The sequence below is a fragment of the Numenius arquata genome, chromosome 1 (genome assembly GCF_964106895.1).
Source record: "Numenius arquata chromosome 1, bNumArq3.hap1.1, whole genome shotgun sequence".
NCBI classification, from domain to species: Eukaryota; Metazoa; Chordata; class Aves; order Charadriiformes; family Scolopacidae; genus Numenius; species Numenius arquata.
The window spans coordinates 74,700,496-74,716,330 of NC_133576.1; the positions used below are offsets into that span (position 1 = coordinate 74,700,496).

General features: G+C 40.8%; 1 protein-coding gene across 2 annotated transcripts in view; it reads left to right on the plus strand.

Moving 5' to 3' along the window:
- RASA3 (RAS p21 protein activator 3) overlaps positions 1 to 15,835 on the plus strand; it is a 134,321-nt gene that overhangs the window by 38,001 nt on the left and 80,485 nt on the right. The window contains exon 2 of one of the 2 annotated variants that reach the window (XM_074144284.1): positions 3,033 to 3,150. In XM_074144284.1, coding sequence (XP_074000385.1) covers positions 3,033 to 3,150 — 118 coding nt within the window. Of the gene's footprint in view, positions 1 to 3,022; positions 3,151 to 15,835 lie in introns of both variants that reach the window. The other variant, XM_074144293.1, reaches the window with a different exon arrangement.

Below are 15,835 nucleotides of genomic sequence, written 5' to 3' on the forward strand. Positions count from 1 at the left end.
TTGTAGATGGCAAAACAGTGCCACAGAGGGAGTGTTTTTGTCTTGGAGGAATGTAAAGAGCAACTGAAGCTCTAACAGAGTGCATTTGTTGACATAAAATGTCTGGCTAGAGAGCTGAGTCTTTAGCTATACTTGAAAGCTTGACAAATTTTTCTTTCTCAACTGCTCAGTGCTAGAGGAATCTAAACAGCCAATGGCTGCTGCCAGCATTGGGAAGAAAACGTATTTTTTTTTTTTCTTTGTAAGCTCCCACTCAAGTCAGTAACATGATTAATATATTGGGTTGGTCAATTAATCCCTTGTTCCAGTCTCAGTGGTTTTTCAGGGCCTTTTTCCAGGTTGAAGAAAGAAATTACTGTAAAATGTCTTCTCCCTCTATCTCCCCTCTGTGCCCCACTTTCTAATATTGTGGTGGTGGTGAACTTTAATTTGCTGTACAGACTGTGCAGGCAGGCATTTTCTAGCGATGCTAAATGGTGTCTTCCTTTACATTGCATTTAGGTTTCAGCATTGTGGGCCTCTTTACTGTAAGTCCTTTAACAAAGAGGAGAACTGAGTTTTCAAAATACAGGTCTTAGAGAGTGCTATGCCATGACTAAGTACTAACTTTAAGCACTTAAGTGAATATGGTGCACCTCAGAAAACTGGAAATCGAGATCACAAAATCTGGAATTGGTTTTGTGTGTGTGTTTGTGTTGAAGTAGGAAGTGGAAGAGAGCAGAAAAAGGGAAACTGCATATTTTTTGGTTTAATTTTGAGCTTGACAAGTTTTGTCCTGTTCTGTTGGAAGAACCATGAAAATAGTGTGCCAGCCCCAGAGGAAGACTTCCTTATCGTTCTGCTATTGAAACTCTTCCTGTTGACTTGCACGCTCGCTCTGTCTGGGGAACTTTACCCAGTCATCCAAAAAAGAGGCTGGCTTCATGTGACTTTAGTGCGAGAATAGAGAAATTTAGATGCTTGGGGAAAGGAGGTAAACTCAGAGATGTCAGTCCATGTGAGGCTGGTACATTTGCTTTGTAACTTTCCTGAACTCAGACTAACAAGAGTAAAGATTGGAGATTTACCATGGAAGAATAGACTTCAGTGCAAGCTGAGCAAGCCGTCGATAGTCCTCAATGTGTTTTTGGCTAGAGCTGCTGCAGTTAAACTATTGCTAACACTTCAGCTCAGTTTAAAGCCACATTGGGCATGCCAACAGATGTTCCAGTCACACCTTTGAATTACAGCGGAGACAGTTTTTTTTTAATGCAGTGTCTCACAACTCTGAAGGAAGTGGGAGGAATGGTATTAAGTTGCATCAGCTGAGCTAAGAGTGCAAACTTACTTAGAAGAACTCTGAAGTGAAGTGTTACTGTCTAAAACAGTGTTTTCATGTCCCTTTTCAATGCCTCTCTTTACATTCTCTGGCTAGCTCCAGAAAACATATGCATGTACCATCACCAGTTTACAGGCTGTTTGTGAGAAGTATGGATGTGTGGCTTTTCCAAGGGCGCATCATGAGTCAGTTAGCAAAAGCGTGCAAACAGTGTGCCAGAAAGGGATCAGAGGCAGGAAGGCATGGAGTCCTTGGTCACTTTATGCTTTTCCTTTAAAGCCAAGGGTGCAGGTTGGCTTGATCTTTCCTTGCTGTAGTTCTTCAGACATCAGAGTGCTGTTGAACAAACCTGCAGAAAGGAAAAAGTATGTCTTCGCTGAAGATAGGGTTGAAAGAAGCAAGATGGTTCTGTTAATAGTATAGAGCTATTTAGGAGCTGGAGACTGGGAAAGGCATGTATCTAGTAAAAAGCACTTGAGCTGCAGACATCTGATAAAAAGTTATATTTGCTACTGTCATTTAGAATTCTCTTCTCTACTGGCAAAAAAAACTGTTCCTTTGGTCTGCGTATATTTTTATTTTTATTTTTATTTTTATTTTTATTTTTATTTTTATTTTTATTTTTATTTTTATTTTTATTTTTATTTTTATTTTTATTTTTATTTTTATTTTTATTTTTATTTTTACCAGGAAAGAATGATCTAGTTCCCATGGTATGTGCTCATAATCTATGGGTACTGGAAGAGTGAAGGTAAATAAGACCACGTGCATTGTAGACTTTTATTTAGTCATTCTTTGAGAGGTCTAAGTTTTGTCTTTAGAATGAAATCACTCATCCATGTAGTACTAAGGCGCTTTAGCAAAGCCATGAGGAGCATTACCCAGTTTCCTGTCTGAGAGTTTTGATTTTTATCAGTCTGCCAAGGAAATTTAGCACTCAGCTTTGGTTATTAATGGATATGTAGAGGGGAAAGGTGTGGTTTTATTCTCATTTTGTACTCTTGTGGTTTGTAGTATCTTGGTTACCCTTAGTTCCTCAAACCTTTTTTTATTTTATTTTTTGTTAAATGTAGGATACATACATGTTTCTTGTTGCAGTTTTGAAAAAAATGTTTGTTGTGAAGAATATTCATGACTTGCATGGTACCTTTCTACAAGGACCTTAGGCAGCTTCAGAAGTGCTAATTACCTCATTGAAGTGCTTTGAAGTCCATCCTGTGATGGAAGGCTGTTGGCCGTAACTAAAGTGACTGTTTTGCATCTCTGCCTCTGTGGAGAGTGGTGGAGCTGGGGGTCAGTCTTCATTTGCTGTGTTCTGGTAATGTCTTTGGGATAAAATCAATGGACTGTATCTGAACAATTTATTACCGTGTTGTGTTGTGTTCTTGGTATCTCATGGGAGGACTGATCAAAACCTAAATACAAATTTGGAGGGAAGCATTATGTACCCAAATACACGCGAATAAATCGGACACAACAAACTGTTGAGTTGTTGCTGGCTACTGCTGAGCTTTAAACTCAGTGATTGTCAGGAACTGCTGCCTTGGAAATAGAATACTGCTGCTAAGTTTAATAGAGAACATTTGGGAAGAAAAATACAACGTAATACTCCACATTAGCCATGTTGCTGACACTGCATTAGTTGACAGATGATAAGATTATGGATAATGTTTTAATATGTAATCCTTTTGGGGTTTTTCTTTCTTGTCTTTAGGTGAAGCCAAAAATCTTCCCACATATCCGGGGCCAAACAAGATGAGGGATTGCTACTGTACTGTAAACCTGGACCAGGAGGAGGTTTTCAGGACCAAAATAGTGGAGAAGTCGTTGTGGTAACAAATACATTTATACATGTTCTATTAATTCATTCTCTGCTTATTGTGTTTGTTTAATGTTCAAAAGATACATTTTTGGGGGGAGGAGGGAAGAGGAATATAATCCTTTTTCCCATTTGAAGAACACTAGTGGTAGAACTATTAATGTCAGGATTCCTGTCTGTATATACGGGAAAATGTTTTTTCCCAAGGCAAGCCGTATTAACTGTTTTCCTAAGAACGCACAGCCAGTGCTCCTTTCTTTCTGCAATATTTGTTTTGAACTTCCCTAAGCTTTTTAGATCTCGACTTAGAAAGGAGCACTGAACTCCCTTTTGTGTCTGTCTATGCTTAGAATTTTGCATTGGTCTGGCTACCCTAATGGGTGGAATTAAGGATTTTTTTATTTTTTTTTTTCCTGTCATAAGGCTGCAACTGAAAGGAGAGGTTTGAACATAAGATGCCTGTCTGATTATCTTGAACACTTCCTGTGAGATTGTAGAAGCCAAATGTAGAATGAAAATGAATGGGAAGCATGTGGCCAAAGTTAAAATACTTTCTCCTGGAAATCCCCAAACATCAAAAAAACAAAGGGAACAAAGCTGGGCATACATGTATACTCTGGCAAGCGAGGCTTTTTTTTTTGGAGTAGGGGGAAAGTAGCAGCAAGGAACAGTCAAATTTGTAACTTTCATCTTAAGATAGAAAGTGGGAAAAGAGTGAGAGTTGAGTAATACAGTTAGGAATTTGCTATTTGTCTTGTTATTGCAAATAATTTACTTTGGAAAATAGCTCTAGACCCCACCCCCAACCTCTGAGAAGCACTTAACACATTTAAGAATGTGAATCTGAATAGCTTGAAGTGGGATTTATTCCCTTAAGTCACTTTAGTTATTCTCTCACATAATTTCTTGTTGTCTTTAAGTCTTTTCCTCATCTTGTATTCTGATATGGTGTACTGGTCCATATTTTTGTTTCTTGAGGCATTGAGGTTGACTAAACATAATTAGAGTGGTTTTGAATGATGATTCTAACACTTCCCTGTTTGTAGTGTACTATATGTTAAAAAAAAGAAAAAAAAAAAAAAAAAAAAAAGAGAAAAAGTAAAAAAGCAAAGACTGGTCTGGATGCTTGTTGGGTTTTTTTTGCCATGCAGCGTCCCTGAACCAGTTATTTCTCTAAAAATGACTTTGTAACTCATTTAAATTCATTCCTGGGTCAACCAACTGTAGACTTCCTGCTCACAACTAGAAGTTGCACAGTGGGGTTGTTTTGCTGGATGATCATTAGTGCTTTGCAGGGAAGTGGAAGGTGGGGAGTGGGGGTGTATGAGAATAGTTGATGTAATTTCCTTGAACTAATCCAAGTATTTTTCTATTGAGAAAATAAACTCGTAGTACTAGGAATAAGCAATAAGTGTAATTCCTTCAGTGGGAAAAATTCCATCTGTCTTTAGATACCATTATAAAGCTGAAGAGGTACACTGAGGCCATGCAAAACTGGATGGTTTCTGGTTTCCTATGGAGTTGAGTTCTTATCATTAATTTAGGTTAATTCAGAGGAGAGCAACACAATGATTGGAGGTCTGGAAAACATAACTGATGAGGAAAGGTTAAGAGATTGGAATTGTTTAGCCTATAAAAGAGGGATAAGAGTGGATACAACTATGTAAATATATATATTTAAAAAACCAAAACCAAAATAAAACAATCCAAGCAACAAACCCCTTCAAAAAACTTAACAGGGAGGGAACTGCTCTGTATGTCCAGTATGTATATTGCAAGTAATAATGGACTTAAATTGCAGTGGGGAAGGAAGTTTAGGCTAAGGTTTACTGTGATGGAAAAATCTTCCTCTTGTTAAAAATTCTGAACCACTTGGAATAGATTGCCTTGGGTTTTGTACATTTATTGCTGAAGGCTTTTAACAGGTTCTATATAATCAGGCCTGATCAAAATAGAGAGTTCTTCCTGCTTTGGAACAGTGGTGGACCAGATGATCTCTCAAAATCCCTTTGCAGTCCTATTTTCCTTGATCCTAAGGGTTGACTAAAGATGATCTCCGTAGTTGTTGTTTCTTCTGCCAGTGAATTACTGTCTTCAGTGGTAGGCTGCCTTCTCCCTCTGTGAGCTTCTATTTGCAAGGACTATTTTTGAAAAACTTGCTTCTTCACAGTCACTGAATATCCACTTATAGACACTGTTAGCAGCTGAATTTTGCGTTTATCCGTATAGATGTTTCTCTGTCCATGTTTTCCTGTTGCATAAAAGAAAAATGGACAAAATCCCAAATACATGAACAGTAAACTGGGATGTCTTCCTAATCTGTGAATAGGAATCACTCTTATTTAGCTAGACACACTCAAACAGCTACTTAATCTTTTATGACTGCGTTTACGTCTATTAAAGCAAATACGTAGACTTCCAGGGAAAGATGTTTTTCAAATGATTTCAGACCGTACTGCAGTCGCCTATTGTTTTTTGTAAGACTCTAAGATGAGCACATAGCTGAGGAACCAATCATGCCGTTACATTCTTTAATGCTTGTTTGTAAATTGATTCAACCCATTGAGTAACTGTGAATTATTGGGCAGGCGAGGATTATGTGCCCTAAGGCCCGTGTAATTTGTATGCAGCAGAGAAATACCTGCTTTCATGTATGGTGTATCTTTGCCAGGCAGTTGCCAACCTAATGGTGAAGCATGTGTTGAGTCCCTTTTTCTGAGGTATCGCTGCTGCGGTATGCAATGTTAGATGGGAACAGGGATGTGAAGCTGGGCCAAGGCATGACTAAAATAATCAAATGCTGCCTGAACATCTGCGTGGCTGGCATTGAAGTGGGTGACAGAGCCTTTGACTGTAGTTTGAAGGGGAAAACACTGGCTCTGTTCTGTTGTTCATGCCTATTTTCTACTTCCTATCACTTCGTGGCTGACAAAGAGCTGGCTTACTATAAATTTTAAGAATTGCCTGTATTCTTACTCATACTGGTAACTCTCCCAACGTCCAATAAGCTCAAAAAATGGTTTTCATGTAGTCTATGAAAAATAAGATGCTTTGTGTGAATGTTTGAATTGAAAGGTGTTTCATATGCAGCTCTAGCACTACTGACTCTGAAACAATGTCTTCTGATTCAGATTTGTCCTGGAGAAGCCGATCTTTTCCAGCATATCTGCATAAAATGACTTTATGTGCATGAAAAGGCTTATAATTAGTGTCTTGCATACTTGGGAATTCAAGGACTGCTTGCTGCTGCTTTTTTTTTTTTCTTAACTCAGTTAAGTTTCATTAAGCTTCTACTAAACAGTGCAGAAATACATATTTTTTTTCCAGGAGGCTTTCTCCTGATGTAAAGCTTAAATAGAACTGGCAAATGGGAGAAAGGAAGCAGTTATCTCTCCTTCCCAGGGGGACTTGGATGAATGTCCATTTCTGGCTTGCTTGGGATATCTGTGGCAGAGCTTTCAGACTCTGACTCATCATCTCCTGTGTTTTATACTGGGACAGTGTAAGAAGTTGCCTCCCTGAGCTCTGTCCTAATCTTCTGTAAAAGGTTTTTATTTTATTAGGCTGCAGCAGAGGCATGAGAAGACAGCTGAAAGCAGTAACCTCTTAAATCAACAAAGCATGAATCATTCGGAACTCTAAGAACTGAACCAGCACATCCTGTTGCCCAGTCCAGTGCCCTTACCAGTGCTCTGAAGAGAATCCTTGTGAGCCTGATGCCCTTTATATAAATTTATATCTCAAAAATTGAGAGCAGCCAGCATGGTGAACCTCTGTTTAGCAGTCAGGTGGGACTCATAAATTACGATCAGGAACTTAAATCATTTCTGCCATCTAGCCTCTGTTGGCTTCTGCTAAACTGGATGGTGGCACTGCTGCCGTGTACTGAAAGATTTTGAGGGCTGCTGTAAGGATAAAGTCAAGGGTTATAACATGGGCAGGCCTTTCTATGAAACCACAGGTCAATGCGAAAGTATTGTTTATGTGGGGCAGTTCAGAGCCACCTGACTTCTCTGGGGGTCTTTGGACAAGCACAGTGAATGTGTGGGTTGGTCAGAGCAAGCTCTCCAGGTTCCCAGGAAGAGAATCTTGAACTCTTCAAGCAGCAGTGTTTTCATAAACTCCTTGGCACAGGCTTTTAGTCAATTCTAAGAAGGTCACATGCAAGTCATAAGATGTGAGGAAGAGGTCAGTTAGAGCCAGGATTTAATACGCTTCTCTGTTTTGTATTTGTTGTTCAATATTTATATTACCATCATCCACAAAGGCACTGAGTAGAATTGGATCCATTCCATATAACCTAGTGGAAATGTACGTGAAGGGACTTATGTATTTTATGTCCTAAGGAACGTCTGAGAATTTTATTTTTTTTTAAATGTGCAGATCTACAATTTTCTTTACTTCTGAGCTGCAAGTAGACAGCCTGACAAGAATTTTGCCTATTAATTTCCTTTCCTGAACCAACTACTTAGCTTCACCCATGAGTGGCTTTAAACTTCAGGCTCCACCATCCAGGACTTGTTCCTAGCTACAGGTCTTCCCTGAGGATAAACTTTCTTGGCTTCTTGGCATTAAGGCTGACTTTGCTGTTTGCATCAGATATTTCCATTCACTTAAAGGGCAGTGTCAGCTGCAACAGGAAATCAAGGCAGCTTCTCAAATCATAGGTGAAGAATGGAAGGAATGTGACGTCTCTAAATTTGTTTCAAGGATATGAATAAAGGCAAAAACTGTCGTACGTTAAGAATCAAATGGCTGACAGTGTGTGCTTTAGAGAGATGAGCCAAGCGTCTTGAGTCTGTGATTATTTAGTTCTCCACTATTTCACTGAGGAATTTTTCACGTGCTAAACATAGTGATCAAAGCCTGAATGAAACAGCAAATGAAGCCAGAGGCACTTTACCCACACCCAGTCTTTTTTTTGCTAATCTCCCGTGAAGGTAACAGCGAGAACTACAAGTCTGCAGTGTGCTCGTGAGTGAATAGTGAAATGTGCTGTAAAATCATAGTTAAGGCTGTGTTCTCTTTAACAAGAGGTTGCTGTATCTTTGTTTTAGTATTAGATCAGTTAACAAATTCAATCAGTGGCTCTCAGAACTTTCTCTAAGTGGTCCTACTTCCATATTTAATGTTATTTTTTAATTCTAGGCTTGCTTTAAAGCCTGTATTTTCCTATGTTTGGAGTTCATGACTGCATAGCTAAACTTCTCTAGTGTTCCGATAACATCTTGGATGCGGGCCACTTCTCAAATTTTAAACACAAAGTTGTTTCCCTTAGTTGGAGTGTTGCCAAAATTAGCTGTTCTATCCGAGTTAGTTCCATTAGCTACTTCCATATTCTTATGTTGCCAGCTCACCTCCTTGAAATAACTTTCCCCAGCCTGGAGGCCTTAAGCTGGGTGCTGTAGCATGTTCTGCTGTCCACATGTTCTGTAGATTTTCTTCTCTGTGCTTCCAGCTCACCACTTGGTGTGCTGTCTGCCCCAGGGCCTGCCATCTTCTACACTCAACTATATCTAACTGTGCCTTGAATCCCTAATACCGATAGACTTCAATTCTGAAAACAACCCAAACCTTTATGGGAACGGGATGAGTATGGGTACAGCTTCAGCCTGGTCAGGGGTATTATTGAAGGCGAGGACTGTATGGTCCTGTAGGGAAGTAATCCAGCTGGGAAGGTCGCCAGGAAGGGAAGGAAGACTTAGTGGAAGGAGGAGAATTGAAGTGAGCCTTGAGACTCACGGCAGGGTTTATGAATGAGAGCGTTTATCCACACGAAAAGGCACCAATGTCAGTAACAATTGTTGGTGTTGTAGACTGCTTTGAGTGATTAAAAAAAAAAAAGTAAATGCAGCTGTAATATGACTTCTGTTGTTTGTGTGTGTCATCTTACAGAATATTTTAAGAGGTGACTGGGGGCCAAACGGCTGCTGCTTAAAGTTACCGTAATCCCTGTAAGCCTCATTGAGCCAAACCAGCAACTGTCAAGTGAGGATGATAACTATAGCTAGTGTGTCTGTCTCTCTCTTCTGAGTATAGGGTTGAGAAAATGTGCACTGCTTTATTTTTTTCTCTGTGAAGTAAGGGTGGTTTTGGCTATAACACAGCGCTGTCCATCTTTGTGTCTCTGCACAGCGATATGAGGAAAAATTAGCTTAAGCTCGGTAGATGCCTGGAAGACTGCAGGCTGCTCTCTAACAGTGGGTATAAGTAGTATGTTTGGATTTAGATGTTGCCTTGTGTGCCATTAACTTCCTGCTGTGTGTCCTCTGCCAAATCAGTGCTTCAAATATAATACTAGATATTTTTAATAAATTGTGTAAGGAAGCTACCATGACATCTGCTAACTTTGGCTCTTACAGAGCCTTACTTGCCTGTTGTCTTGTAGCTCTGTGTCTAGTAGGAGACTGAAGCGTATTCAGATTTTATTTGGCATGCTGTATCTGCTTTGAATAAACCTTCTCTTCTTTACCCGACTCCCTTTACATATGCTGCAAAGCATAGTATAAAATGTATTAGCCAAGTAGTAAAAAAAGCTTAGTAGTAGAAACAAACTAGTGTACTCCTTTGTACAGACTGATTTTGCTTCCAGCTCACATGGCAATGTGAACTCTGGTCTTCAGTTCATGCAACAGGATGAATCCAGTATTTCTAAACGTTTTAAAACAGTCAGAGGATGTGGAGTTGTCTGTGGCATGTTAATAGTCCTTACTTTCAATCACAAAAGCAGTTTAAAAAAAAAATAATCCATGCACAAAGAATTCTGGTTTGTGGGGTTTCATTATTATTCATCATGCAACTCTTTCACTTCATCCACTGAAGTGCTGGTGCCAAAACAAAAACAGAACTGCTTTGGCGAATCCTAAGTATTGAGAAACAAGCACGAGGTTTTGCAACACAGCCTGAAATGAGAGAAGTGTTTCTGCACTGGGATTTATTTTATGAAGCCTCTTTCTCTCTGTTAATATTATTTGTGATGATTTCAGTAGGTGTCTCAAGGTACAGAATTAAAGTTGCAATTGTGCTTCTGGAGTTTAGTAAAAGGTGTAAAAGTGAACAGATTTTGAACTTTTCCTTGGGGAAGAAGTTCCCATTCATCATGTTTGAAGTGAGGATTCTCCTCCTTACTTGCTTTCATTCCACTTGATCTGCACAGTAATTTGTTTCTCTTCTCCTTCCCTGTCTCTTCCTAAAAATATCCATTGCCAAAACTCACATTAGAAGAGATTCAAAAATAGATACCTTAAAGCCCTTCCCATTTCAAGTTGAATAGCTGTATGGGAGTGAAACAATACCTAGAGGGAACTTCTTGGTTTTGATTTCCTCATATTCCTGCTCTGGTGAGCATTCAGAAAAAGCAATTTTTTAGTGAGGGGAGGGTATACCTGAAGATTCAAATCCATTGCACTGTTCTTTACGCTTATACTTGAATATTATTTTTTTTTTTTTGTCTTTTCTGTCAGAACAGCTAGGGAAAGTGTCTTGAGGAGGGATCGGTTAGTGTATATGTCGGTGGTAGGGGCTGTATAAAAGCTGTGCAGCAGGAGAGCCCTGCACTTTCTGGGAGGACTGCTGAGGTTGACCTTCCCTCCTTGAGAGCATAGCAAGGTGATATGGACTGGAAAACAGATGAGAAGGGGGCGTGAAGTGAGGGTATGAGGAGTAGAAGGCTACAGAGTCAGTCCTTGAAAGAGTCAGGTGGCTCCAGAGTCAGTCTGCCTGAAAGCTTGGAACAAGGATTTAAAAATTGGTACAGGTTTTTCTCTGTAGTTTCTAATCCTGTCAGAAAAACAAGAGCCAGTGACATAGGAACAAGCCTACTTCATAACTAAATAGTAGTTGATAACTGCACTGCTACTCTTGTCATTGCTGTGATAGCAAAATTAAAAAGAAATTAGTAAAACTGTTCTAAGTTTAATAGTCTTTATTGAAGAAGCTGGGTTTGAAAATGCTTTTATATTCAGCTTGGAAGGAGCTGAATTGCATTTAGAGTGGAGACCTACTGTTCCTGTCCTTGCAAGATCCTGCTTTCAGCAGTTACATCCTGTCACTTATTTGGAGTCCAGAAGAAATTGAAATAATGACAACACTGGTCTTGCCCATGCCCTTCCTTTGTGACCATACTGATGTGCAGCCTATGCTGCAAGATTGGGGTAGGGTGTCCTCATTATTTCTCCTCCTCTTTGAATGATTAGAACTTCTCCTTAGTGTAGGGCTGGTTAATCTACAAAGCAAGCTTAACTCAAAACCTGGAAGTTGAATCTGAACTTACTTGGTTCTGAAAGATTCCTGAGTTTTCTGCCAGGCTAGTTCTTGTATTTGTTTTGGAGGATCTTGTCAGACTCCTGAGGGCTGTGTAGGCAGATGCTGCTGCTTTTTATTAATTGCTATGTCAAAATAAAAGTATTCACTGAAGCCCCATCAGACTAATTCTGGCTTTTGGGAGAGAGGGGATACTGGGGGAGGGATTTAGCTGTTCTTTTGGAAAAACCATTCTGGAGCCCTGGGGCTCACGCTCAAGATAAGTTAGCTTGGGAAATAAATCATGGGGTTTGACTGCTGTGACCTCTTGCTCTTCAGGTCTGGGTGGGAGACAAAGCCAGTACTGTTCTGTAGAGATACATGGAGGAAAAGCGCACATTTAAGTGGAAGCTGGAAGCATTTGTGTGGTTACTTTTGATTCCTTCAGAAAGAAGATACTGTTTCTGCAGAGCTACGCAAGATTGGGGCAGGGGGATATCAAATTTATCTTCATGTGTATCCTTACAGTTCAAACTTTGCTGGCTAATTATCTGGTGCAGAGTGAATGCACTTGTGTTGGAAATCTGCTTGCTTATATTAATTAAGAATGCAGTGCACCTCAGGGGTGTTACCTGAGTGAGGAGAGGTTGTGAATCTACAAGGGGGAAAGCTAAGAGCAGAACAAAGTATCTCTTCTGTTGACAGCAGCCGCAAATAATTTAACCTGTGAAGAGTACCAGCCAGCAGGCAGTGCTCAGGCTAATAAGCCTTGTGCCTACAAGTAGTGACCAGATGTGGTCCCTGCGTGGCTAAATCAGCCTTTATAGCATTTCTTCTGTTAATCAGTCTCTTTCTGATACCATGTATTGGACTAGGTGCTTCCTGTTGTCCACTCTGCTTTTCTGAATCTTGTGTTTGTTTTGCTGTAGTGTAGTCTTAGGTATTTTCTGCCCCGGACCACTATCAGTGACAAACATGAATAAGGGACTTGCCAAAGGCCCCGGTTGTTGTCTCTTCCTTGTTCTTTCCCCCAGAATCAGCTGAGCTGAACTAAAGTATGCTCAGTATAAGTCTCACTTGTATTTACATTGCCTTTAGAATTTCAGTATACTGAAGCTTCCCTTGTATTCTTGATAGAGAACTGGGTATATAATCCACAGTTCATTAAGTATTGTTTCATTCTAAGGTCATTAGCGAGTAAATTCATCTGTCGTGTTCTTCCAGCAGAAAGGACAATTTTATGGCTGAACAGAGTATTAGGGCTCAGAACGATGCAAGTGTTTTGCATGTATAATGCACTAGATATTTGGGCAATATTTATGAATTTGTGTGGCCCCCTTGGGTTAAGCCTGTGTGTGAAAACTTGCACCAGGTGATGTGCACAGAGGCTGTCGGGGCTGCCAGCAAAAGCATGGCTGCTGGGACAGTCAGATAGTTCCCAGTTTGGTAGAAGCTGCTTGTACCAAAGAACTCAAATCTTTTGTGCCTGAAGCAGTGTCTGCTAAATTCTTGATTCTGAATAAAACCTCTTGGAGCAGAATGGGTAAAGAGGACATAATCAAGAGTGCTGAATTGGAGAGGGTTATCGGGACAATTACCAAGTCCAAACCAGCTGCCACTTCCAGCTGTTAGATTTTCTCCCCTGCCTTCACAGTAGGGATGACTGAGTGGGGGTCACATTGGTTGCCATAACAGCTGGATGCATTTGTTTCAAGGAACAGGAAACAGTTTCAGTGGTGGAAGTTTAACCTGTAGCCTTGGGTAAGCTACAGGTAAGCCTTAGGCTTTGTTGTTTATTCAATGTATCCTTCTATGTGGCTGGTGGAGTAGTGACTTAGATAACATTCTTCCAGAGACATCACTCAATATTCTGTACTTCATGACATTAATGTGGCATATTCCCTTCAAACACAGAGTGGTTAGCTAATTCGCAGTGCCTGTGTGTTTTGAGTGAGATTTGTCAGCTAGCCCTTAAGGGAATGTGCCAGTTCTGGGGGCATGTATTTTTACTGTAGGCAGAAGTACAAGCAAAAATATATGGTGATGCAAAATCATGGAAGTTTGGGTTGGAGGGGACCTTTAAAAAGTCATCTAGTCCAACCTCCACTGCAATGAGCAGGGACATCTTCAACTAGATCAGGTTGCTCAGAGCCCCATCTAACCTGACCTTGAATGTTTCCAGGGATGGGGCATCTACCACCCCTCTGAGCAACCTGTGCCAGGTGTGTGTTTCACCACCCTCATCGCAAAAAATGTCTGTTATACCTAGTCTAAATCTTCCCTCTTTTAGTTGAAAACCATTACCCCATGTCCTGTCACAACAGGACCTGTTAAAAAGTTTAGCCCCATCTTTCTTATAAGCTCCCTTTAAATACTGAAAGGCCACAATAAGGTCTCCCCAGAGCCTTCTCTTCTCCAGGCTGAACAACCCCAGCTCTCTCAGCCTGTCTTCATAGGAAAGGTGCTCCATCCCTCTGATCATCTTCGTGGCCCTCCTCTGGACCAGTTCCAACAGGCCTATGTCCTTCCTGTGCTGAAGACGCCAGAGCTGGATGCAGTACTCCAGGTGGGATCTCATGAAACAGAGTAGAGGAGCAGAATCGCCTCCCTCGACCTGCTGACCATGCTTCTTTTGATGCAGCCCAGGATGCAGTTGGCTTTCTGGGCTGCAGGCACACATTGTCGGCTCGCATTGAGCTTCTCATCCACCAACACCCCAAGTCCTTCTCCTCAGAGCTACTCTCAATCCCTTCATCCCCCAGCCTGTATTGATACTAGGGGTTCCCCTGAACCAGGTGAAGGACCCTGCACTTGGCCTGGTTCAACCTCATGAGATTCACATGGGCCCACTTCTTGAGCCTGTCCAGGTCCCTCTGGATGGCATCCTGTCTCTCAGGCTTGTCAACAGCACCACTCAGCTTGGTGTAATCAGCAAACTTGCTGAGGGTGCACTCGATCCCACTGTTTATGATGTCACTGATGAAGATATTGAACAATACTGGTCCCAATATGGACCCTTGAGGGACGCCACTTGTCACTGATCTCCGTCTGGATGTTGAGCCATTGATCACTGCCTTCTGGATGTGACCATCCAATCAATTCCTCATCCACTGAACAGTCCACCCATCAAATCCATATCTCTCCAATTTAGAGAGACTGATGTTGTGGGGGACTGTATCCAAGGCCTTACAGAAGTCCAGATAGATGGCATCTGTAGCTCTTCCCTTGTCCACTGATGTAGTCACTCCATCACAGAAGGCCACTAGGTTGGTCAGGCAGGACTTACCTCTGGTGAAGCCATGCTGGCTGTCTTGAATCATCCCCCAGTCCTCTATGTGCCTCAGCATAGCTTCTAGGAGGGTCTGTTCCATGATCTTTGCAGAAACAGAGGTGAGGCTGACAGGTCAGTAGTTCCCAGGGTCCTCCTTTCTACCCTTTTTAAAAATGGGTGCAATGTTTCCCTTTTCCCAGTCTTGGGGGACTTCACCTGACTGCCATGACTTTTTAAATATCACGGAGAGTGGCTTGGCAACTGCATTAGCCAAGTCCCTCCAGACTCTGGGATGCACCTCATCAGGTGCCATAGACTTCTGTATGTTCATATTCCTGAGGTGGTCACCAACCTGATCTTCTCTTACAGTGGGAGGGACTTTGCTCCCCCAGTCCCTCCCTGCCTTGCGGTTCATCCACTCGAGGTGTGGAAAGAGAGGTTTCCAGTGAAGACTAGGCAAGGAACTATTAATGATTTTTGGATATCTAATTTTCTAACATAAAAAGCCTTTGATAATGATTAAAGCTACAGTATGATTCTGTCTTCCATTTAGCCAAGACAATAAGGAGGTCTGTGTTTAAAAGGACAAGAAAAAAAATATCCTGCTGGCTGTTGGCCGGTTGGAATTAGATTTATTTTTAAGTCTACATCTGCAGTGCTTGCTCTGTTTGTTCATATGGCTCAAATTGCATTCACCAATTTAATTCTGCTGAAGCATGAGTGACTTGGAATAAAAAAAATCTGTGTAAGATGGTAGACTTGTCAATGAATAAATAATGTTGATATATGCTTATAGTTCTTAGGAGTGAATCCTTACCTAATAGCAACCCTTTCAATTTCTCTCTGTCCAATTATATGGTTATCTGAGGTGTTCGGGTTTTTTTCTGTATAAATTGGTAGGATGCAAAGAAAGCCCCTTAAGTCTCTAAAGAGCTTTTCATGCTGAGATAGTATTTATATTTTTTTAATCTGCTTTTACTGTAAAGGAACTTAGTCTATACAATTCCAGTAAGCAAAAATCAGTGGTATCACTGCAAAAAGCAGTGGTATCAGGTAACATGCCTCGTGCCAGCTCCAAGGCTTACTTTACCATCAGTTGACTGAATCTGACTTTAAATATGAAACTTTGCAGGGGATGAGAAAGGAGGTGATGACTGTAGGTGTTTTATTTTAAATAAAAAAAATC